Here is a 24,841-nt window from a genome sequence, read left to right as displayed (position 1 = left end):
GAGAGGTGGAGGCCATCTCTTCCCAGCAGCTCGCTGCCTCTCTCGCCAAAGAGCGGGCTGTGGTCATGGAAGCCAAAGCCTTCCCGAAGACACCAGCTCCGCAGTCTTTGGTTCACTACGTGGACCCTCCTCTCCCTCCTCAGCCCATAGCCTGAGACTGGGAGGATTGACGTTTTGATTAACGGTTGCTCATTAAACAGCATTATATATGTAGTTGATGATAATTTGCTGCATTTATAATTTAAGGTGATACCTATCAATATTCATATTTTACATTAATCCTGTGCAAAAATAAATGAATGCATAAAATATGATTACTGACTTCAGAGTTGTAAGTTGCATGCTTCTTAATCTGCCATCATACTAACCAGGAAGGTTGGCATTGTTGTTCTTAAGACTACACCAGTTCCATCCTAAAAACAGTAGCTATGATTGTCCAACAACTCAAATGAGTATAACTAATGATGAAGTTTGCATAGATGGATGAAGCAGTCAAATACTTGGTAAAAAATTACAGTATGATCCTAACACTGCTCACAAAGCAAAACTAATCCATAACCTATTATGTACAGGAAACAAATCAGTGGGTAAATTAAATGTGATTACTTTTTCAATCCCATTGCCGATAGCTTGGAATACATTTTTTTTCAAAGTTACTACATTGGCCTGTACATTTGATAACAGAATACAATGATAAAAACGCTATATTAACCACAAATCTATTTTAAATAAAAAGATGAAAAATGAAGAAAAATGAATTACTTTAGAGAACTTGAGGCCAATATTTTTGGCAGAAGCACCACAAATTAGCCCTGTACCATCCCCAGAAGCCATTCTGATCTCCTTCCCCTGCTGCTGTGCTTTCTGCAGCATGTAAATACCCTGGATCTTTATTAGAAATATTGCTTTTTGACTCCAGTGTATGTGATCTTTAGCCATGGTTTTCATGTTGTGCTGCTTTATTAACAGCCTGTTTCAAGAAATGCTTCAACTCTGAGCTTTCCACCTGTGTTTTTCTTGCCCACGACTTGATGGGAGTGAATTCAAAAGTAACACATGGGTAACTCTATGTTCTTAATTACAGTCAAACTGGTCATCTTAAGCTTTTATTCTCTTAGTGCCTCTGTGCCCGTAGATTTGCTTACTCTCCAGCAAGAAGCCTGGTCCTGGTCATTAGGAAACACAGCATCTTATGGTACTGGGTCCTTAATGGAACCCCCACTCCAACCCCCCCCAATATGGATCTAATTACTGATCAGTCTCTTTGCAAGGCGAGTCCTCTGGCTCACCCCCCCCCCCGACTCTGTGGAAAAAAAAACTTAACACAATCTATATATAGTCCAGATATCCGATCAGCGATCCAGTCGGAAAGCCTCTAATTGAAGTCAGTCTATCTGTTCAAAGGGTACGCCAAACAGTCTTCAGTCATGATCCCCCAAGTCACTCCTCGGTACTCGCCTCCTGAGAGATGCTGCCCCCTGTCTTTTCTCACGTCTCTACACAAAAACTATTCCATTACTCTCCTTCTCTTGGCTATGGCTCTCAGTTCCCCTTCCAGAGGACTGCTGTTTCAATCCCCAATCCTCTTAATCAGGTCAGTTCCAATTAGCAATTTGTAAGTCTCTCTGTTCTTCAGGTATGGTGGATGCTCTCAGTGCCAGCTTATGATGTCATCCTCCCAGGCATCCCACCACTGATCAAGTAAATTTCTTTCCTTTTTTTTTTTTTTTTAAGCTACTCATGGTAATGGGGCCACAGTATCCCAGTTACAACATGTTTAAAAAAAATCGTTCTAAACACAGGGAGTTCAATCATACAAAAACTGTTTTCATGTGAAAAATCACTAGACATGATCAGACTTCACAGGAATCATACAAATGGGGACTGGTCACAGCATACGCATAGGCCAGAACATCCAACTAGAATGTAAGGCAAGTAAAAAGGTCAGTTACTTAAGCAAAGGACAGTTAAATTATTAGGTTCTAGGAAAAAGAGTTTACAAATTTAAGGATGTAACAACCTCTTCTTACTCTTCTTCTTGCATCCTGTTTGGGGTCTGCTACAGTCACGTGTCAGGTTATTGTGCAGCTTGACCTCTATCCTGTTCATCAGCTTTCTGTTCTTACCCATGTTTTTCTGTCATCCACAGTCACTGCATGAATCATCCTACCAGAGTCCTCAGGTCTTTGTACAACGTGCTTATACCAGTCTACTTGTCTTCAAGTGAGACTTCTTACTACTTCATTTCATAACACTGAGATTTCAACTATCTTGCCACCTTGACAATTTAACTGCTGCAATGGAAAGCATATTAACCTCTTTTTGGAGGACTGACAAGAGTCTCTATTCTGTATATCAGAATGGGGAAGTGTACAGTTCTGTACACTTCACTTTTTCAATGCAATTGACACCTTGTTCATGAATGATAATACATGATACCTACCACCACTTGCTGCATACAGCTTTGGGGTGATGCTAGGCATCATGGGATAGCACACCACTGTCAACAGCCATTAATCCAAGGCATTTTAATTCCTTCAATTTTCTAAGCTTCCCTGCTTACACTGGGTCTCCCAAAACTCCCATGGCCATGTCCTTACCAACATTCACTCTAAATCCTAAACTTTCAGGAGCATATAGGCACTTTTCAAAAATGGCTTGAGGGGCATCACAATTTTCTGTACATATCCTAACTTACCAACAAACAGCATAGTTCAAAGTGGTTCCCTTCCTACAATTTTCACTTATCACATCCATAAATAAAAATTTTAGAGATGGATTCAATGCTGACCCTTCATGCGGACCAATGCTTGTTGCAAATTCTCTAATACAGCCCTGTCAGTTTTGATTTCAGAAGTTGCTGTGTCATACATATTCTGAATAAGGTGAACATCCTCTTCCGACTTACAGTACAGAAGCTGATAACTGCCTGTGTGCATACTCCATTGCAAAAGAAGCTTAGTACTCAAAGAAAGATGGCTAAGCTACAGCAAGTCAACTTTCATATACTGTGGGCAGTTACGACAGAGCAGTGCCCTATTTTTATGTAGTGGTAACTTACACATGACCCTGGGCCCAAACTCTCACTATGTGACTAGGGGTGCATTTATACATCACCATACAGTGATGTTGCTATGGCACAGTGATTTAGTATTTCTTTTTGGAAGTACTAAAGCATAGCATAGTATAGGTGGTTACTGGGCTGTGCATGCAATGCATGGTTAAATTTCGCTGTTACGTTGCTGTAGCAGTGCACTATACCCAGGGAGTGTACTGCTACGATGACATAGCTGGTGATTACATGTAGATACATATGATCACTACATTACCATAGCGTGCTGCATAGTGATCATAAGGCAATGTGTAGACACGCCCTGTATGTCTTTTCCAGGTCTAAAGAGACCGTATCCAATTGCTATCCCTTTATGAGATGCTGTGACTGTCAAAGTTTTTAGATGATATACTGATGACACCACAGAAATCTAATACAATAGGTCTAGATAGTAAAGGCCCAATCCTTCTCCCATTGAAACCGATGTCAGAAGTCCTATAGACTTCCAAGGAATAAAACTGAACTTAAATGGTGGGAGCCTGATTTCTTCTTCCATATCAAGATTCAGATTCCAAAAAGATACTCTGCAGCACTTAGCAGCACACAAAAACTTAAGACACCAAAAAATTCTATATTTAACTGAACCCAAGATGACTTCAAATGTAAGATGACCCCCCCAATAATTAGATTCTATACACAGGAAATTATACATTTGTTGTAAATTTGCATGTATAGAATCCAATTATTGGAGGCGCATAATGCCATGCCTCCCACTGCTGTGGCAGGTAAAGCAGCTGCAGAGAGGCAGGCAGTTAGATCTCACCCTTTTCTCCCCTGTGCCTGCACTACCTTGTACCTGCCCCTTGCCCCCACTACCCTTTGCCCACCCCATAGTGCTTGCCCTCCCTTCTATCTTCCCCCTGCCAGCACTTACTCTGTGCAGCAGCCCTGGCTCTGGCTCCAGCTCCAGCCCCAGTCTGACAGGCATACCTGTAGCAGTTCTAGCCCCAGAAGCTCCTCTGCTGCCTGCCCATGGACCCTACTCAAATCTTAAATTAGGTTCCCCCTCCCCATGTTGAATGAAGAAAAAAAGCTTGTCTTAGATTCAAATAAATATGGTAATCTGCCTACCAATTAGCATATTAAAATTGTTAACCAACTATCAACATATTAACATTGTTACTACTTCCTGACTCTTAAAAGTACAGGAAATTACCTATGCAATCAACACAACAAAAGAAATTAAAATATAAAAACATATTTTTCTGCTTTAGCTTATTATAAAAAATGAAGAAGAAAAACTCAGTAATAATCAGGCTTTTCTGGAACATAAAAAAACATTAGTTCATGTGGTTTTTATTATGAAAGCAAAAAGATAGCTTTTGAGGACAGGATAAAGTGTCTTTAACTTTTTTAATCATGATGTCCAATCTGAACTCCTAGTTTAAGTATATTAAAAAAACAGCTTATGTGAAAGCTTTCTTTCTTAATCTTATCTGACTTGAAATGGAAAGGCTTCCACCCCCATTCTCTACCCTCTCTGCCCCAAGAGGCTTAGAATAAACCAAGATCCTATCTAAATTGTTTGAGGTAGTGCTGCACCAATCTGAATAAAGAACATGACATTGTGAAATCATGTTGCATTTGTTCAGGGAAAATGTCAACCAGACTGAAAAACAATTGATGGAAATAAATATATGATAACCTTTGATATTTAACACTATAAATTTGTTCAGCATCTCCTAAATAAAGGCATGCATCTCAGAACTGGGAACAAACAATTTAAGACAAAAATAGACTGATTTAGGCAATCTGGCCACAAGCGTCAACCAACAACTTGATTTAATGCAGTTTTTATTCTTGTTTTGGGCACTGTAATTTATTTAAAAAGACAGATTCTCAAATATCCATATATAAATATCAGTGTGTGTTGTTACCTATCTCCAGGGTTGAATTTACCCCAAGATACATAAAATGAATTCTCAAACATCCCTGCCTGGCTTCACTCAGATTTTTGTGAATACTGGGATTTTTACAAGCAAATCTGTTACTATCATGAGTTACCAATTCAGATAATGTATTTCAGTTAGGCAGTTTTTCTTTCCAACTTCTTAACTGCTGCATACATTATGAGAACATTGTTATTAAAACATCAAATTCAAGAATATGAATGGGATTTTTTGACCTCCAATTGGTTCCGCTTGACACACATGTGCTCTTTCTAGGTTTTCATGGAAAGACAAGAAACGAACAAGTTTTCTCTCATTTGCTGGATATATAGAAAAGAACTAAAGTCCCCTTCTGTTTACTGAAAAACCTTTAACTCTTGCCTCAAGGAGCACATTAAAACATGTCAGACTGCCCATTCTTAGCATGCAAATTATCCATGACAAGGATAGTAACCTACCCTTTTCAGGATACAATACAGTACAATGGAGCCCAGGAACCTGTTTGGGGCCTTTAGATGCTCCATAATAGAAACCTTCCTATAAGGCCTGATCCAATAGTCATAGAAGTCAGCCCACTGATTTCACTGAACACTATAGATCAGTCCAATAGAATGTAGGTTGAGCAGAATTTAGACTTTCTGGGACACTTGAGTGTAGACAGATATAACAGTTTATGATCTGTATAATTTGATATATACAACTGTTACATCTGTGTATGTCTGTAGAGATACAAAGGTAGCAAAACCATTCCCATTTCAACCTGTTTTATTCAGAGTTTAGGTTAAAGCAATTTAGCCAACTTGTATCACTACAGGCTCATGTGGACCTAACAGTCATAATATCTGATGAGCACCTCCAAACAGCAGCTCCCCACTCCCTGCCCCATTAAAGCAATTAAAAGGTACATTTGTCCAGTCTTACTGTACCCAAGTTCTTAGCCAGTGTCTGTCACCATAGTATCTGAGCATGTCTGGGTTGCAATTAAAATATTCTCTTCCTACCAGAAGTGGTTGTACTAAAAAAGTTGTTTAAATTTTCCCAAGTTAAACAGTAGTGCATCAATTTTAAACTAGTTCCATGCATCTCATTGTTCAGCTGCAACCTTTGCCTATTTTCCCAATATTTTTTTCTTCTTCTAGATCCTCTCTCCATATCAGGAATACAACTAATATCTAGTTATAAAAACAGAGCCACTGATTGCTAGGTTTCAGTGTTATAACAAGGTACACTGGATCCTGGCTGGAGGACTGCGATCCATGCATCTTTTTACTGATATAGACAACCACTAAAAAACCCCCAACCAAACAAACAAACAAAAAAAACCTTTTGTCAGGATTTGTTTACTGCAAAACAGTATAACATATCTGTATATTGATCATGCTGTTTGATGAGTCATAACTTCTTTAAACTATTGTTAACCTTCTTGAAATAGATCCTCTTAGACCATAACATTTCTTCTTCATTATGCTATTATTTTGTTTCCTCACAGTCATGACCCCTGCCTGAATACCATCATCTTCCTGTTGTCTCCAGTGACTTCACTTTGAGCATTGTTTGGCATTGCTGTTTTCTGGCGTTCTCCCAGATGCTTTCCCAGGGCCAGATTCCTTCCTGCTGGGGGAAGCAGAAGTAAGCTGCACTCTCCGTTGTCATCCTGGGCCTGATGCACTCTTGGGAGGGCAGCAATGATTGGGGCTTAGTGTGTCTAGGGACCTACCTAACTCGCAGTGAGAGAAAGCAATTTTCGTGGCTTGGTCATTGCCCAAAGAGCCAATTTCAGTCATTTTGTGTGTCATCCTGCTTGAATGCTGAGATTAGTGGAAAGGCCCTGGGGGAAGGGTGAGGAAACAGCCACCATCTTGGCTGCTGTCCTTCATGCTGCCCTGCCAGCTGGTGCCTTCCCCTCCCATGCAGGCTGCAAGGCCAGGCCACAGCAGCAGCAAGGATCACTAGCTCCCACTGGGGAGCAAGCATTTTATTTTTATTAATTTTTTTTAGTTGATTTCCTGGGAAATCAGGGCCAATCCCATTTTTCAAAGGTTCCGCAAAAATCACAGAACTGTGATCTAAGTAGGACCCTAATTATGGCCATTGGTCTGGATTTTTAAGAGATATCCTTGTTCAGTGCTTTACAGACCATGGTCTGTGTCAAATAAGCATTTGAACAGACTAAAAGGTACATTTTCAAATAACAGTTTCAAACTGTAGAAGTTTTTAAAAAGTATTAAATTGTACCATGAAGAACACACTGTAGGGTGATGCTTCTTAAAAATAAGTTTATATATTAAAAATAACTCAAGTTTGGACAATGACTCATTCTGGCCTTCTCCTCCTCAAAAAAAAAGAGCTACAGTATCATAAAGGATAGCATGCTGATGCCTTATCTTGGAAGCAAGACTTTGACTCTCAATCTGCCATCCAATCTCCAGAGTGCTCAGGATTCACCATTTTATATACCCAGTATAACATACAGTTGTGAACGTCCCAGAACAATCATGTTGGGAGATGAAGCCAAAGTTTTATTCATACTCCCTCCCACCTACCTGCACCCTCAACAAGAGCAGCAGTGGCTACGTAATGCTTGCTGCATTGCATGGGTAGTGATATGTGTAATTATTGCAACACAGTAAAGGCCACCTTACAGTACACCCAAGGAATTACACAATTATGCACTCATGTAATTTTGCACATAAAATGTATGACCACACATAATTGCATAAGTTTACATAATTTAACCTAGGTGACCTACGTGCCTTCACCTCCATGGGACTCCCAGCACTCCATCTGGGAACCCCATGTGGAAGCATCAAGTGCGGTGGCACGCAACTGGACAGTTGGTGAATGGGGAGGGGAGCTTCTGCCTGCTGGAGGGGGCTGGTATGGGGTTTGTGGGTAAGCATAGGGTGGGTGGGCCCATCTGCATGTAGGCCCCCTCTGTTCCCCCACAATGGTGCATAGCCCCTGCCATGGGCATCAGCAGCAGTAGGTGGCAGGCCCTTGGGGCTTTCATGGCCAAGGCAGGCAGAGCCCCCCTGGCTGTGCATGGCTTTGGCTGAGTCCTGGAGACTGCACGTGGCAGCATGGAGCCGGCCTGGCCTGGTCCACTGGTGCGCACCTTCAAACCAGACCAGGCTGGCTCCCTGCCAGTACATGGGGCTTATGGCACTGCAGTCAGGAGCTATATGCCATTAGACCAGGCTGGCTCCAGTGGGAAGCTGCACATGGAGGCACAGAACCTGCATAGCCTGATGGCGCACAATTCCCCACAACTGCATGTCTGTGCACCATTGGGCCAGGCACGCCTCATGCCTCCACGTGTGGTTTCCTGCTGCAAGACATGCAGAGGCACAGAACTGGCCTGGCTCAGCCTGAAGGCATGCAATTCCTGCCTGCAGTGCCACAACCCTCACGTGCTGGCAGGGAGCCAGCCTGGTCTGGTTTTTGGCATGTGCCAGCGGGCCAGGCTGAGCCAGCTCTGTGTCACTACATGCAGCTCCCAGACTCAGTGCATAATTTTGAATGTTTCTGTGTATAATTCCCTGGGGTGTATTACAGGACATAGTAATCTTACTTAGTCACATAAACCAAGATATAGTCTGCCCTCAAGCAAAGTTCTGTCCAAAAAAAGAGAGTGGTTAGTATTAAATCAGAAAGGGGCTACTCAGAGTTTTTTTGATGATGTGAGGTACAACTTGGGCATTGATTGAACCCCTTGAGTGTTTTCCCATTACAGACCAAACAGAAAAGCATGAATATCAGACAGAGCAAGGGTGCAACATATACATGCTAAGGCCACAAGCCAGTATATGTATCATCAATGGGTATTTATTATAGAAGCTGAACATGTTATCTTTTCATTTTTCCATGGCACAGCATAAGATTTTGTATACCACTTTAGCTCCAGTTCACAATAGGAAGAAGATGTTCTCTCACTAAGAAACAATGGCAAATGAAGATAAGTTGCACCAGCCCTCAAGAATTAAACTGTGTTATATAATTGATGTCACCAGATGGAAAGAGCAGTCATTCCAAGGTAGATCAAAAGCTTTTAGCATGTATGAGAAACAAATTTCCTCTAAAATCACATGCCTTCCATACATGTTTTCTTCTCTGCTTAGGAAGGATACACGTTTACATTTGGTCAAAAATGTAAAACCTCTACATTGGTGTAATTTGGTGTTATGTGAATTCTAGACAGAATCTAAACAGAAAAAACCAAACTCAAAATGGCCAGGCTTTATTCCACACTCAGCAATGCCAAGTTTGATCTAACTGTGGAAGAGTTAGCACATCTGCAAGGACATGTCTCCATTTCCCAGAATCTCATGTGTTTTACATGTGTCCCCAAATGCTCTACAGTTATACTCTGGATATGTTCTTGGAATCAAAATACTATGGTTCAAGAAATTTCCAAAAAGATCTAAAGTGCTGAAGACAAGAGTAACCCAAAAATAAATCTTATATGATTATGTACAATTTTCACTGTCGGACTCTATCATTTGCTAGTAACACAATAATCTAAAGAAACCCCTCAATATAAAGCTGTTACTCCATACAAAATGAAAACAGGTTAATGTCATTCAAGATATATGAGAAAATAAATATACCAGTACAACTGAACACTACAAAATTCACGAGTGCCTGAAAAGAGGTTTTAAACATAAAAGAGTAATTGGAAATTCTCTATGCAGTTAGATAATATTTTGTAAAGATTGAAAACTGGTTCTGTACTGTTTAAAATTAAGTCTAGAGTTTACAAGAGCGGAGAAACCTGAGACATTACAGCAAGTTAATACTTAATAAAATATACAGTAAGTTTTGCAAGATATTTCATCCTTCTAAGACAAGTTAGGTTAACAGGAAAAAAAATACTGAAAATGAGTCATAAAGACCAAGAGTCTTAGCAGATTTTTTTGGTTGTAGCTTTTCCCTAGACAGAAAAAATATTTTGACAAACCACTAATGGCAAATTTGATATTAAAGTGGCATTTACATTTGTATAAAACCATGAAGTCTTTAGATAATTATCTATTATCTGGAAGAAAAACTCTTACATATAAGGTATTTTTATTATTACCAATCTTGTAATCAAGCTTGTAATACACACTGGTTTATCTAAATGAACTCTTAGTGAAGGTGAATTTTCATGATGATCTACATTCAGTCTCTCAAAAAGACAGAAATAAAATCAGGTAGGTAGGAATTCATAATATACCCTATATGTTTAACCAGGCAGTAAAATCAGGCTAACAAGCATTGACATAATTGATCTCCAGTACATAAAAACCTAAGGGGATTAATTGAAATAATAAAAGAATGATTAGGAAGACAATCAGTCACTATTTTTTTCTTTGTATTGAATTATTACTCAATCTGTAGAACCAGGAAGGAGTTCTATAAAATTAATACATGCTAGAGGTTTATCTGGATAGTAACAGCTCTCCCTACTAAAATCTGAGCTAAAAAGATACTAATGTCCATAATTTCTCACGTTATTTCTGTAGTGAAACAATATTTTAAGGAATGATCAATTTTCTTTTATTACTATTATTAAAACTGGTCAATTTAAAAGAAAAAAATAATTAGGGCTGTCTTTTGGGTTGCATTTTGTAGTTGTTGCCATTTTTATTTTTAAAGTAAAAAATAATCATTTCCCTTCACATACTCCCATCTCCTGAAAGACCATGTAGTACAATCAGGGAGAGTGGAGGGACGGTGCATCATTTGGCTGGCTTGGAGCTAGAACTTTCTTACATGCTAGTGAACTGCACGTAATCTATGTCACTGATAGAAGGAAGTGCCAGAGGAGAATGGCTATAAGAAAAGTGTCTTTTACCTAGAAAAAACAAAATGGCTAATGCCAAAGAAGAAGCCAGTAAAACATAGTGCTATAAATGTATAGATTAATACATGTGTGGTCATGCACACAGAAACACATACCACAATATTCTGATGTGCTGACTTCCCTCAACATCCAAAGTAGTAAAAGGGAGCTGAAGACATAGTTGAAGGCATAGTTAAGGGTGTAGGGGATAGCAGTTACCAAGATTATGCTAATGTATCATACATTTATCATGTCCTGAGCTGACCCTCTTACTGCATCCTGAAGCAAGTAGGTCAGAATTATATTAAAAAAAAAATCATAAAGTACTTTGTTTGCCTTAGCGCTAAATTTCCTCCCTTCAAATGTTTATCTAACTCTAGCTTTAAATGTAAATATACAGGCTTTCAATACCACAAATGTTTAAATTATACTGTTTTAATTTGACACCTGATTATATTAAATGATATTTTGTAAATTTTCTTATTCCTCCCTTCCCCACCAAGGAAATTTTAAAACACTGAAGAGTGAAAACTAATTGCAGGTAAGTGCTATATTTACTCAAATATAAGATAATCCCCCCAATAATTAGATTCAATATATGGAAAATTTATAAATTTAGTATAATTTTCTAGATATGAAATCTAATTTATTAGAGGTTTGCCTTGAAACTCTCCCCGTCCCACTGCTACAGAAGGGAAAACAAATCTGGAGGTGTGAGGTAGCCCCCTTGCCCCCTCGCCCCCTCCAAACTTCTTCCCCCTGCAGCCACTGACCTTGAAATAAACACGCCAACAGCAACTTAAATATAAGCAAATTACTATGTGTACCAAAAAACTTATTTAATCCAGAATTGATGCACTTAACCTTTTTCGAAACTGCTCCAAGTTTTAGTACAGGTACTCTATAAACACACAGTTAAGTAGCACTTTTGTACCTACTTCTATATAGTACAAACTATGCATGATATTGGTCCAAAGTCAAAAGGTTCATAATTTACCATACAGTTCACTGGGTTGGGCCCCAGCAGAGTAACACTGTTTCAAACCATGGTGACTCCACAGATTAGCACTGCTCAGTACGTGTGTGTATTCAAGATCCCCCCACAAAGAAGCCATGTGCTAATTAGCTTCCCACTCATGACTGGAACCAGATGATCTTCTCATGGGTCTTGGGACTTCTTCAAAAATGTATATGCAGACAACATGCAGGGTAACCTGCTTTGGCTCTACCTCAGGATGCACGGCCACGCTAATCATATGCAACAGGCTGATGAGGGGGTGACAGGGATTCTGGGTGAACTGTTTGGGGTCCTGTTTGGTGATATTTCCCAGATTATTAAGGCTGGTGAAGAAACGCAAATTACTGGAACTGGGGAAGAAAGACAGCTCAGCTGTGGGAGTGAAGAAGAAATTGAAATGTATTCTCTATAGTGGCTCATCTCGACTTGAAAAAGAGTCAGTGGTGAAAGAGACTGAGTGTAATGGGCACTATTATATATCTAATTCAGATGGGCTGCACTAACCTAGCTTTGTGATAGGTTCCTAGCTATATAAATCTATCCCTGGGCATTGGTGGTACCATACCAGGAAATGGAAAAAAATAAAAAATCAGTGTTTATAAGTACAGTCAAAAAACCATAGTGAACAGATCTCCAAAATATAAACTATATCAGTCACTATTCTTTTACTGTATGTGAGTTTTAACCCTTTGTTTCATGTACTAGTATCTCAATATTTTAGTCCAGAACATTTGTTCTAAGTACAGAATTGTTAGCTCCTAGAAGATATTCAGATTAAAAAAGATGCAGACTTTTTTTTAATTCCTTATATGTTGAATATATGAAGGGCTTCCCCCCCACATGTTGATTGCAGGGGGCTGGAGGGGGGCCTCGTCTTACATTTGAGTAAATACAGTATGTTTACCATACTGGAAAACTATGTATACCTAAAGTTGTAGATGTGACGTAAAGTAGTCAAAATACCCACAAATACTCTGATAGGTCACATCCACTTAAGCCTAGACGTTTGTTTTTCCCAGGAACAACTAGCAGCCACGTACCTTGTTCCACTGCTAGTTGTCCCCAGGAAACACCTGTGCCACATACCCTTTACCGCTCAGAGCCTGACCAACATCTGAAGCGTGGCTCTGGGCAATCAAGCTCCAATTCTGAGCAGTGTGCAATGCCCCCACGTGCGCTGTTCTGCTTTTTTATTTTTTATTTTGCACAGGTTTCTTTGCCCCCTGGATATTCAGGGGTCAAAAAAAACCAAAGCACACTGCTCCCTTGAAGTGTGGGGAACAGCTCAATGTGTGATATGTGGTGCTGCTCCCTCACTCTGCTTCTTTTGACAGGGGTTCTGGTCTAATGAAGGTGTGGACCGAAGAGGAGATGGGGGCAGCTGCAGACTGAACACCTGTACATTCCCTCTCCCAGAAAGGTTTCTACTGGAGGAAATTTCTGGGAAATTTCCACCAATGGAAATGAATACCTAATCCTGGCTTCTGTCTTACATATACATGCTATCCTGGATAGAACCCAGATATGATAAATTTCAAGTTAAAAAGATTTGTTTTCGGGATGTTAGAATTAAGCATAGAGGTTAACAAGATATAACAGTTTACATTATCTGTTTGTAGAGTAAGAACTGAAACTCCATAATATATATTTAAACCAGGTGTTTTAAGGCAATATTCTGTTCAGCTCCTACTCTTATTTTAAAATCAATGGCAAAACTCACCTTGACTCCAAGTGAAAAAGCCATCCTGTGTTTAAAAGATTTAAAGTGCCATATAGAACGAAAGTTAAAATGAATAAGTAGCTAGAATTCATAGTTCTTGTATCATGTAATAAGCAGAGAAAAAAAGATGCATATTTTGCAGCCTCAGTACTGTACAGTAATGTGCTGCAGTTTTCAACCTAGAGAAGGCAGCCTGAGTCTGCTTACCCTCTCATTGTGTGGGTAAGTGAATTTGTGCCTTTGTTTTGTGGTTTTGAAATTTCAGCAGACAGATAGCTGAAATGGTCTTTATTCTAGAGCTTGACTGAAATGGCTCACAAGTCCCTACCAGATGTGCAGGTAAAGGTGTGATGGATCTGATGGACAAGCCACAGAATCACGCTTCTTGCCATGCCATACATAACTGTAAGATCACACATCAGACGACATCACACCTTGTAGCTAGTGCAGGGGCTCCCACCTGCAGGGGGCTTATGGCGGGAGCAACTCAGATCAGCTGTACACTTTGAGCCCTGAGGACTCACCATGAATCCCCACATCTGGGAGTCCTGGCAGCTGACCCAAGCTCCCAGCCAGAGGGAGCACCTCTGAGGCTAGGAGCCTGCAGCTGATCTGAGTTCCCTGCCAGAGGGGCACACCACATGTGCAGCTGATAGGGCTCCCAGCTTCAAAACCAGACAGTGTGTCCTCAAGGCTGTGAGCCTCATCTGCTGATGGTGCTCCCAAGCACAGGGATGAACCTGGCCATACATTCAATTAATGGTATGACAGGATCAGCTACAAAGTTATTGCCCATTTTTTGTGGAATAATTTTATGGCTTATCACTCATTTTATCACGCTATTAACTGATTGAATACATGGCTGGGTCACAAATTAAGACGTGATTAGCTAATTAATCACATCTTAGGTATAAAATGTGACAGGTACCTGAGACTGTTTTGGGAAACAGCTGAAAAGCTGGACAGGAGAATGGCAACATTTAGGGCAAAATATTGCTTCACAGAAGCTGGTGGTAAAACTGATTAACTTCCTTTATTTGTTATTTATTTATTTTATTTTATTTTACTGTACTTGAGAATTTTTGGCCTTTATTTAGATGAACTGTTATTTGATTTGAATTAGTATTTTAATTATAAATTAGCTTTTAGAAGTCTTAATTTTGTTGTTTTTTAAATAAAAATTACTGTAATGATGGTTTGGTTATTTTGTTTGGAGAACCTCTGGGCTCCTTATTAGCTACCTGGTTGAAACACTAATAGAAGTTAAACTTTGAACCAGAAAACTCTTCTAATGGTAGCCACTGCAGCACAAGGCTTCTCCAGAAGAGATTTAATGCTGACAGCTAAACACAATTCCTTAGGCAAAGCTTAAGCAAAAGAAATTTCCAAAAAAAAAATGTTGGTACCTGTGGTGATATTGATTCAGTTGAACTGGTGTTACTCTCAAACTGGATAAAGTTCCAATGATCAGACCTGTTTTCACCACAATTTCCATTAGATTTGCTTTTATCAAGTCTTCAGCATCAGTTATATGGGACATAGCATCCAAAGCCTTCCCTATACTAGGCCTCCCTCCAGCTAAATCCCATTAAAAAAGAATGATGAGAGATGGGTTATTTAGAGGGATACAGAGGGATGTGTACAATGATTCAACAGAATTACAGCATTTTAGTGTGCAACAGCCCTGACCAAGAAATCACACTATGGTAAATACATTTCCTCAATTGTTAAAACCTACTCGGCCAGAAAGGCTTCTAAATACCAGCATATTATAATAAAAGCTTTCCCTGTAAAACAATAATGGCAAATCCTGAAAGAAAATAAGTCTGTACACTAAAGTGAAAAAGACAGAGAATTCCTAGTGTTAGAATGTATAAGAATACAGAGTGTATTAATAAAAACTTTGTAGCACTCATTTGCTATAGTTTCAGAAAGGATCATTCTACTATTGGGCAATATATATGAACTGTTTTGAAAGAAATGTCCCTTCTGCATACGTAAGTTATGGCTGTTGCCATAGCAGGATGATAGCCTATCTGCTATGCAATTGAGTACTGAGTAAAAATAACACTTCTTTTCTAATCTAAAATACAGCCAGAAACCAACAGTTAGTAAGAGTGGAGACAGGAAAAAACTTTGTGCTCATTTGACCTTTGTTATCTAAGACAACTGCTTTTCAATTTCTAGCAGGTCAAATTAAACCAGATCTGTATTAATTACCAACACATTTCACACTTCATTGCACTAAGATGGAAAGAGACGTTCAAAACAATTTTGTACAGACTTCTCATATTTTATCTTGAAATCACGTTACTGATTTCACTAGCAGAAATAATGAAAAGAGAAGAGGTGAAAAAAAAAACAGTAAAAACACAGAAAAATGAAGAATTGGTTACCTATATGATAAAGTCCTATCCAATCTGTTGGGTCCACTTCTTCTTTAATATCCCAGAAGATAATGAGATTCTGAGACTGCCCAAGGGTATACTCATACATACTAGCTGTCAGACTGGAGCGGCTATCAGAGGTCACTAGATCAGTGTCACTGTTGGCACGCTGTAAATTCATATTCTCAGCCATGGTGCCCTGAGATGCCAGACTCTGCAGGTTCTCTGGGCTCAAAGTGTACCGCAGTTGGGGGTTGCGACGTCGCACAAAAAGTAGGTGGTCCCGAGCCGAACTGGCCATTTTGCCTCTCTCTCCTCTCTGTAGAAAATGTCTCACTTAGAGATCTGCAAAATAATACAGACAAACATAAAACTTAAGAGCTTTATTAGATCAAACTCCAAAGCACAAGAATTTGGTTCAAAGATTTCTTAAACTATGATTGACCTGAAAATGCCTCAAATAAATGGCATGTTTTGTTAACTTACTCTTGAAGCAACCTTCGAGGAAAATTCAGTACGTTGGAAATGAAATAAGGCATTTACCACTTGTCACACTCACTGACGTTAACAAGTTTAACTATCACAAAATGCATGAACCAAGAAAGACACAAAGGGAAACTATGTACACCCCGAAGAGAAGCAGAGAGCAATATACCTCAAGCCAACTATAGACAGTTAGCACTACCCCACAACAGCTGAGTAAGCGAGTAAAATAAGAGAGGTTCAGAATACCTGCGGATAAAATGCTCACATAAGTATTTACATTACTATCATATAGCTTCACTCAGAAGGTGTTTCTCTTAATAGTTACATATCTTGTTACAGAGTCAAAAGTAAATCTGTTCTGCATTTAAAACAAGAAGTAGGATTTGCATACAGCAACGGTATCAAACTTATAGCCCACAGGTCAGGTCCAGCACACAGAGCCATATTGTGTGGACCACAGGGTTGGGGGAAGTGGAGACATGGCCTGCTGCCAAAATCCAGGGCACAGAGTTGCTCAAGACATGTACTGTTGGTAGTGCTGTAGCAAGTGGGGGGCAAGCGGGGCAACTGTCCTAGGCATTGAAGCAAAGGGGCACCAACAGGTGCTGCCCAGCTGGAGCAGGGCACAGGAGAGAGCTGTGAGCAACTAGTTTGGGGGAGTGCGGAGTTTGGGGTTGCTCCTGGTGCTGCATGCATTCCTGGGCAAGCACGGGGGGGGGTGCCCCCCAGATCTGTGCACGGGGTGAGGGCAGGCTGCTGCTGTGGGCTTTGCCTCAGGTGCCAAACTCCATTGCTATGGTAGATTGTTGGCACAGGGTGTGTGACAGATGCATTAAACCCTGTAGCTGCTACCACCACAATCACCACCACTGCAACTTCCCCCACTGTTATCACTAAATCTAGATCTGGCCTGCAAGGAGTCCTACAGTCTGGATCTGGCTGGGAGGGTGAGGAGACCTTGACACCCTGGGTATATAGCTCTAGCATGGATGCATTGCCATAGAAGAGTAATATGATGACATTATAAAAAGAATATAAAATACAAAAGAATAGGTTACAGAATTTCTCCAGGTCATGCATAAATGTGCCAATTCACTGAATGAGATACTGTAGGGAAAGCTTAAGTTCTGGTAGTTCAAGTCACCATGTCTGCCTAATAAACCTTTTTCTTTAACACAAATCTAACTTTGTGAATTCAGTGGTCCTCATCTGATTCAGATGAAACAAGAGAGGCATCTAATCCAGAGCACTGACATATGTGATGTCAGTTCAGTACCAATGTAGGAATACACTAAAGCAAATTCCAGAACTAACCTGTGCAGCATAATCTAAGGCACACATTTTTTTGTGATCATCCCTACAGGTATATGCCCATTTTAAAATATGATCAGAAGATTCCATGAAGGTCTATTTCCTGGGATGGACTTCTACTATCCCCTTAGTTAAGCTAAGACTAAGACATAAATCAATGCCCAAAGTCCAGCCTTTGAAGAAGTGTTTTGTAGCTGTAGAATTTGCTACTATTGTAGTTTTTCCATCAAAGCCCAGGATTATTAAAAGCATGCCCTTTTTCCTGATACAGGTACAGTTACTAGGTCAGTGTAACGTCTAACCAAAGACACAGGTGCCTAGTTCCCTGCTGCCTCTCAAGTTTTGACCTCTCTCCATAGACCTTCTCCTTCTCTGCCTTCATCTCTCTCCACAGACACAATTTATTCTCATACTCTGAACAGCAAATAAACTGAAGGCACTCAACCAAATAAATACATAAACAAAACAACCTTGTTTTTCAGAAGACCTTCAAATCAAAGTTTCAAATTATGTTTCTCTTTGATTTGAAAACTTGAAGAAAAAATCCTAGCACTATAGTATCTACTTTTTCCATTTAATACAACAACAGCAACATCAACAACAACAGGGTTTAGGGCCAGAGCTATCAAACTTGACCCACATCCAAACCACAGGGCTCCTACCCCTTGTGCTGGATGGAACAACTCCATTGGCCATACCTTTGACATCCCTAGTTTAGAACATACTAGGACTATTTTTATGCTGGAAATAAATAATGCTTCCATTGTGGAAAGACAATTTCTGCAACAAAAACAACTAATTTATTCCAGTAGTACAAATACCTATTTTTAGAAGAAAACTGAACACATGGTTAACCAAAATGGTTATTGTTCAAACCATTAGCAACCAGCATGTAAGTAATCAAAGATGTGATGTACTTAGACACTACAGTTGCCTAGATCTTGTAGAATATGGTCTTTAAGAAACAGCAATAATAAAAAAGATAACTACACAGCCTGTTCTGAAGAGGTGATGTGGGTTTTGCATGCCCATCTGCAGACATTACTTAAAGATACCTACCTATATTACAAGCTAACTGAAGACAAGGTCAATTACATCATAATTAAATCCTATATGAAGTTTGTCTACTGCAGGCAAACCATTATGGATCTCATTATTTTAAATACATGTAAATACCCATCTATTACTCCTGAGCTTTCTTCTTGGTTTCATACCTCCAGCCTTTGACAGTGATATATAGGTAAAATAACTACAGTCCCTATTTCCAACTAGTCTGATTTAAACAGAGGCACAGATCACTGGAAATTAATTTTGATTAGTGTGAAACCTCCCAAAGTACTAGAATTGTAATCAGACCTACTGTATGCTAGCCTTAACAATCAAAGTTCTGATGGCTGCTTTATTAAGCAGAAGCCACCAATTCCAGAGGTCAAGGGATCTAATTATTAAGCAACCTGAACTTCTAACTGTTCTTTGTCTTTTCCACATATGTCTTCAGATTATATTTAAAAGAAGAAAAAATTATGACACTACTTCTAACAATATTTTACAATTCCATGTAGCATCTCAAAACAATATTTCACAGTAAATTTCAAATATTACACACAAAGGAATTTCTTCACTTAACAGAAATGAAACCACGGTGAAGAGCAGTTCAACAATGCTAGACAGGATTTTAGGACAGGATCTGAAAACTATGATAGTCAAAATAAAATTCAGATGATTGAAGTAAACTAAATGTATATACCACAACTAAAAAGCTATTGTGATGAAAGCTGGTAAAAAGGCGTGCAAAATGCCTATCTTCCACAAAGGGGCAGCTTTTAAAAACTAAAAAGCTATCACCAAAAGACTTTTGTCCATTTGTTTTTAAATATGTTTAGTAGTTGCTGAAAACCAAAACTTTCAATATTTATGTTTGTTAAATGCTGACTTTTTCAGATTTTTGCATTTTCTTTGCAGCTTCTCTAACCCTTCCCCACTGAATGCAAGATAATGGATGTCTAAGGCCATTTTCCACCCCCAGCTTTTCATTTTTCTATTGTCCCTTTACTACACTGTAACTTTTTAAAACTTTCCCAACCTAGGCAAAGTTCCAGAGTAGCAGAATTGAAGATTCTTCTTGCTGCTCTGAAACTGTCCTATGGTTTGCAATATTTTGAAAAGTTACAGAAGAAGGAGAAAAAATGGAAAATGAAAAAGGGGAAAAAAGGATAAACTGCCATATTTATTCAAATATAAGACTAGGTTTCTTTCTCCCACTCAGCATAAGGAAAAAGGCCCGTCACCTTCTATTCACATATAAGGAAACCTCATTAAATACATCATCTATCATTAAGCTACTGCTAAAAGCAGCATGCTCTCAGTAATAGAAACCAGCTATGAAGTTGATTAAATGCAGCCAACACTATAAAATATATGGCCTACATAGGGCAATCTTCCAGTACAATGCATCTGAATAAGACATATGGTAGTGCCCCTTGAGTGCAGTCCCCCCCAGTGCCAACTTTCCCAGGTCATGGTGAGCCACTATATAGAATACATTTTACTTCCTTTCCACTGCTACAGCTGATCTGTGCCTTTCCTTCTCAGTTCCAATGATTCCCATTTCTTCACCAGCCTGAATAATCTAGCAATATCACCAAACAGGGCCCCAAACAGTTCACCCAGAATCCCTCTGCCACCCTCTCTCTCAGCCTGTCGTATATGATTAGTGTGACCCTGCCCTCCAGGTTGCCCTCTAAGTCATCTACATTTAATTTTTTGGATCCCAGGATCCCAGGACCCAGGAAGAGAACACATGGTTGCAGTCATGAGTTGAAGCTAATTAGCACATGGCTCTTTTATAGGGGTATCTGGGGTACATACACATACTGGGCAGTGCTAAGCTATGGGGTCACCATGGCTTGAAAAGCTGTTAACCTTGCTGCGGCCCAGTCCAGTGAACCATATGCTAAATCATGAACCATATGCTAAATTATAATTATGGCTTTGGACTAATATCATGCATAGTCTGTACTCTAAGTAGGTATTAAAGTGCTACTTAAAATGAGTTTACAGAGTGCCTGGGCTAAAACTTCCTGCAATTTTAAAAAAAGGTAAAACACATCATTTCTGGCTGAGCTAAGTCTATGAATAGTATATACAGATTGTTACAGCTATGTTTATTTCAAAATCAGTGTTTTCACAGCTTCCCTTCACTTCTATGTGCTCAGGGAGAGCAGGATCTGACAGTAAGGAGGGGAGAAAGATCTGCTAAGAGAAAGGTCTGGTGGGGGCAGGGAGTAGAGAGCAGAGGGCAAAGGGATTACCAGACCCCCCAGATTTAATTTTCCCAGCTGTACCAGTGGGAGTTTGACATATTTAAAACAAACCTCCAATAATTCGATTTTATACCTGAAAATTATATCAAATTTATAAATTTTCCATGTATAGAATCGAATTATTGGAGGTCTGTCTTATAATCAGGGCTGTCTTCAATTTGAGTAAATGTAGTATTTTCTTTTACTAAATGCAGCAATCGTATTTAAAAAGAGAAAGGAGAAAAACAAAAATTCAAAGTTGCATTAAAATTTTTCATAAAACTTTTATGATAATGATTTTCTTTTTCAAAACCTGTAAAATGAAGCTACTTAACAATTTTGACTCATAAAGATAAAACTGAAACTTCTATTCTTGCAAAAATCCAAATGATCTTTAATCAGTACAACTAATCCTTGCTTTAGGAATCATTCAAAGCATTTTATTGTTAGTAGTACATACCAATAGGTATCACTAAGTAAGTGTCTAAAGCAGCGGTTGTCAATTGGGTGTGTGCGTACCCCTAGGGGTACTTCAAAGGGTCATAGGGGGTATGCAAAGCTTTGGTAGGCAACTTCATTAAGATTTGGCCCAATTTGGCAGCTGAATCTCTGAATCCAAATTGAATTGGGAGACCCATTAAAAGGTCCAAATCAAATTGGAAGCCTTCAAATTGATTCAGAGATATTTGGAAGGCTTGCATGAAACAAGAAGAGGGAGGGGTATAGGGTGATCTTCCATATATGGAAAAGGCTGGGGGAGGGGAACACTGCTCTGATATTGACATCCCTAGCTGGCCAGTAATTGATCTTTCTCTGAGTTTCCTTTCAATCACAGTGCTGTGGGGGGGGGACGTAGAAACAATTAATCAAGCTGTGTCTGAAGTGATCTATGCCTTTTGTGAGCTGTCTCTCTCTTGGAGCAGTAGCATCTGAAAGGCTCTAGCTTGCTAGCTAGTCTCTCTTCTTTTAAGTTGTATCCCATCCTTTCCTACTTACTCTTGCCTACAATCCCTGTTTTTATCCCTATCCATTCCTTTCAACTTATTCTTCCTCCCAAATCCTCTTACTTGTTCTTGTTATTCTGTCTTGATTCTTTTCCCCCATAAAAAGAAATCTCAGTGTGTCATCACTGTGCAGGAATGCACAATATATATTACACACACACATTTTGTAGCACACCAAACATTATGAAGTGTACTGGAAAGGCAGGTGCCAGCTCTTCTGGCAGGGGAGGAAGAGGGGGTAGAGGGAGAGCTGCAAATTCCCCCCACCCCAAACACAGGCGCATCCTCTTTCCTGGCAGCAATGAGTCTTCTGCTGCTAGTGGGAGCAAGGAAGTGGTAGCAGTGCCTGCACCTGCACCACCACCACTAACACCACTAACCAGCAGCTGCATGACATTCTCCACCCCAATTTCAGTTCCCAGTGTAAGCCTTCTAGTGCCAGAGGAGAAGCCAGATCTCAAAACAGAGGAGTTGAGGGCCATAGCAAAGGAAATTCTGGGGAAGGAATGGAAATCTGAGTTTGTGCTCCACACCCCTCAAAGTTCCCCTAGAAACAGGTCTCTTTCTCTGGAAGGCACTTCAGAGGAGGTTGTGGGAGCAGGTGGTTCAGCTCCTCTTGTTGTTATGCCTCTGCCTGGTGAGGAGGGGATAAGGAACAATCCAAGAAGCAGAGGCAGGCCACCCTAGACCAGCATGGGAAAGGCAGAGACAATGGGGGCATTCCCAAGGCAAGCTAAGTCACCCAGAGCATTGGGGAGATGCTTGCTCTGGATGGCCAGCCCTTCTCCTTAGTTGAGTGGCCAGGGTTCAGGTGGCTCATGGCACTCGTGGCCCCATCGTACCAAGTGCCCGCATGCACCACCTTTAGCAGGACTGTGGTGCCCTCCCTGTATGAGGCATGCAGGGAGTACTTGAGGGAGGAGCTGCAGAAAGCAGGTCTGCAGGTAGCTTTGCACTTCACCTCAGACATCTGTAGCAGCCAGGATGGAGATCATGCCTACCTCTCCTTCACAGAGCACTGGTGTGATCAGTCAAGGCATCAGTGGGCTCTCCTTCAAGCAAAGGTGATGGATGAGTCCCACACAGCATGGGAGATCATGGTGGCCATGAGCCACATGGTGTAGGAGTGGTTCGTTGGGCAGGGTGAGCTCACCCATGGGTTCATGGTCACTGACAAAGGGAACAATATGGTCAAGGCAGAGCATGATACCAACTTTGTTGGCATCCGCTGCGTGGCACACAAGTTGCACCTCATAGTAAGGGATGCCTTGGAGGGGGACAAGGCCCCCAGCAATGGTGCCGTCATTACTAGCTAGCTCATTTCAAAATTCAGGAAGGTGGCGGACTACTTCCACCAGAGCATCAAGCAGGACAAGATGCCGTGGGACAGACAGGCAGAGCTGAGCATCCCACAGCACAAAATCATGCAGGATGTGGAGACTTGGTGGAACTCCACATGCCTGATGCTGGAAAGGCTGGTCGAGCAACAGAAGGCCACCCATTAGACGGCCTTGGTCGGGGAGATTGGGATGAGCAGCCTCCTTAACAAAACAGAGAGGGATGCCATCTCCCAGATTTTAGTGGTCCTCAAGCCATTCCTTGAGGCCACCGAGAGTCTCAGTGCTGGTGATGCCCTCATTAAGCCAGGTGATCCCCATAGTGAGGGAACTTGAGAATGAAATGGAGAAGTTCCAGGGGATCAATGTTCCTGGCTGGGGCAAGCTGCTTTCACCAGAGGTGCAGGCACTGGTGAAGCAGCTGAAGGAGGGCATCAAAAAATGGCTGGATCCACTGCAATCCACTACGGTCCATGTGGTGGCAGGCATGTGCGACCCAAGGGTGAAAGGAACATCTGCAGCAGCAAAACCCTCAATTACTGGACAGCGGTAATGGTGAACAGTCAGGGATGCAGAACAGCAGAGGCAGGGGGATGTGAAACAGGGGGTCCACCTTCCCATGCCAGCACTCCAACCACAAGCCAATCTCCTCCACCACAGCCACTGCCAATGTAGGCCAAGGGTATTGCTTCGATGTTGGGGTCCAGAGGCACCAGACCCCAGCACCAGGCAGGTAGCGCAGAGGCCTCAGCGACTACCTATCTCGCCAAGGGTATGGAGGCACTGCACAGCAACCCCTTGGCCTATTGGGAAACCCACAGCCAGATATGGCAGGATCTGGCCACAGTTGCCCAGGAACACCTGTCCTGTCCACTGACCAGTGTTCCAAGCAAAAGGGTGTTCAGCACTGCTGGTGACGTTATGACACCCCACTGCACCTGCTTGGATCCTGGTTTGGTAGAGCAGCTGGTGATCCTGAAGGTGATCCTCTCGCTGCTGGGTTTTCCCAAACTCCACGTGCAGATGGAGAGAGCATGACCCTCCTCACTCCATACCTATTTTCTTTTTGTATTTGCTTTTAGAACCTTGAGGTGCACTTTCACAGAAACCCCTGCACCACTCTGTCTGAAACCTGGCAGGCCTCATGCCTGCATGAGGGACTACTACCCCTGCTCTTTTCATCCTGCTTTGCCTTAACACACACAAGTGATATGAGTTTTGCTTTCAACGGTTTGAGGTGCACTTTCACAGAAAGTGCATTTATCTCCTTGATACATGGCAGGCTTCATGCCCTCAAAAGGGGCTACCACCCCTGCTGTTTTCATCCAAAGCTGCAAAAAAATTACAAAAGTTTTTGTATTTTAGTGATTCCCCATTATAGCATATGGCTAAATCTCCGAATCAGCACCAAATCTACGTATCTGAATTGGCAAAATCAAATTAAGACAGTA

General features: G+C 40.8%; 1 protein-coding gene across 2 annotated transcripts in view; it reads right to left on the bottom strand.

Annotated features, from left to right (window-relative positions):
- HECW2 (HECT, C2 and WW domain containing E3 ubiquitin protein ligase 2) overlaps window positions 1–16,292 on the bottom strand; it is a 218,319-nt gene extending 202,027 nt beyond the window's left edge. For both annotated transcript variants that reach the window (XM_019553986.1, XM_019553987.1), the window contains exon 1: window positions 15,960–16,292. In XM_019553986.1, the coding sequence (XP_019409531.1) occupies window positions 15,960–16,251 (292 nt within the window). In that variant the 5' untranslated portion in view covers window positions 16,252–16,292. The remainder of the gene's footprint in view (window positions 1–15,959) is intronic.
- Window positions 16,293–24,841: the final 8,549 nt, after the last annotated feature.

Source organism: Crocodylus porosus, unplaced genomic scaffold (assembly GCF_001723895.1).
Source record: "Crocodylus porosus isolate Cpor-Errol unplaced genomic scaffold, CroPor_comp1, whole genome shotgun sequence".
Taxonomy (NCBI): Eukaryota; Metazoa; Chordata; order Crocodylia; family Crocodylidae; genus Crocodylus; species Crocodylus porosus.
This window is presented reverse-complemented; position numbering and strand designations above follow the sequence as displayed.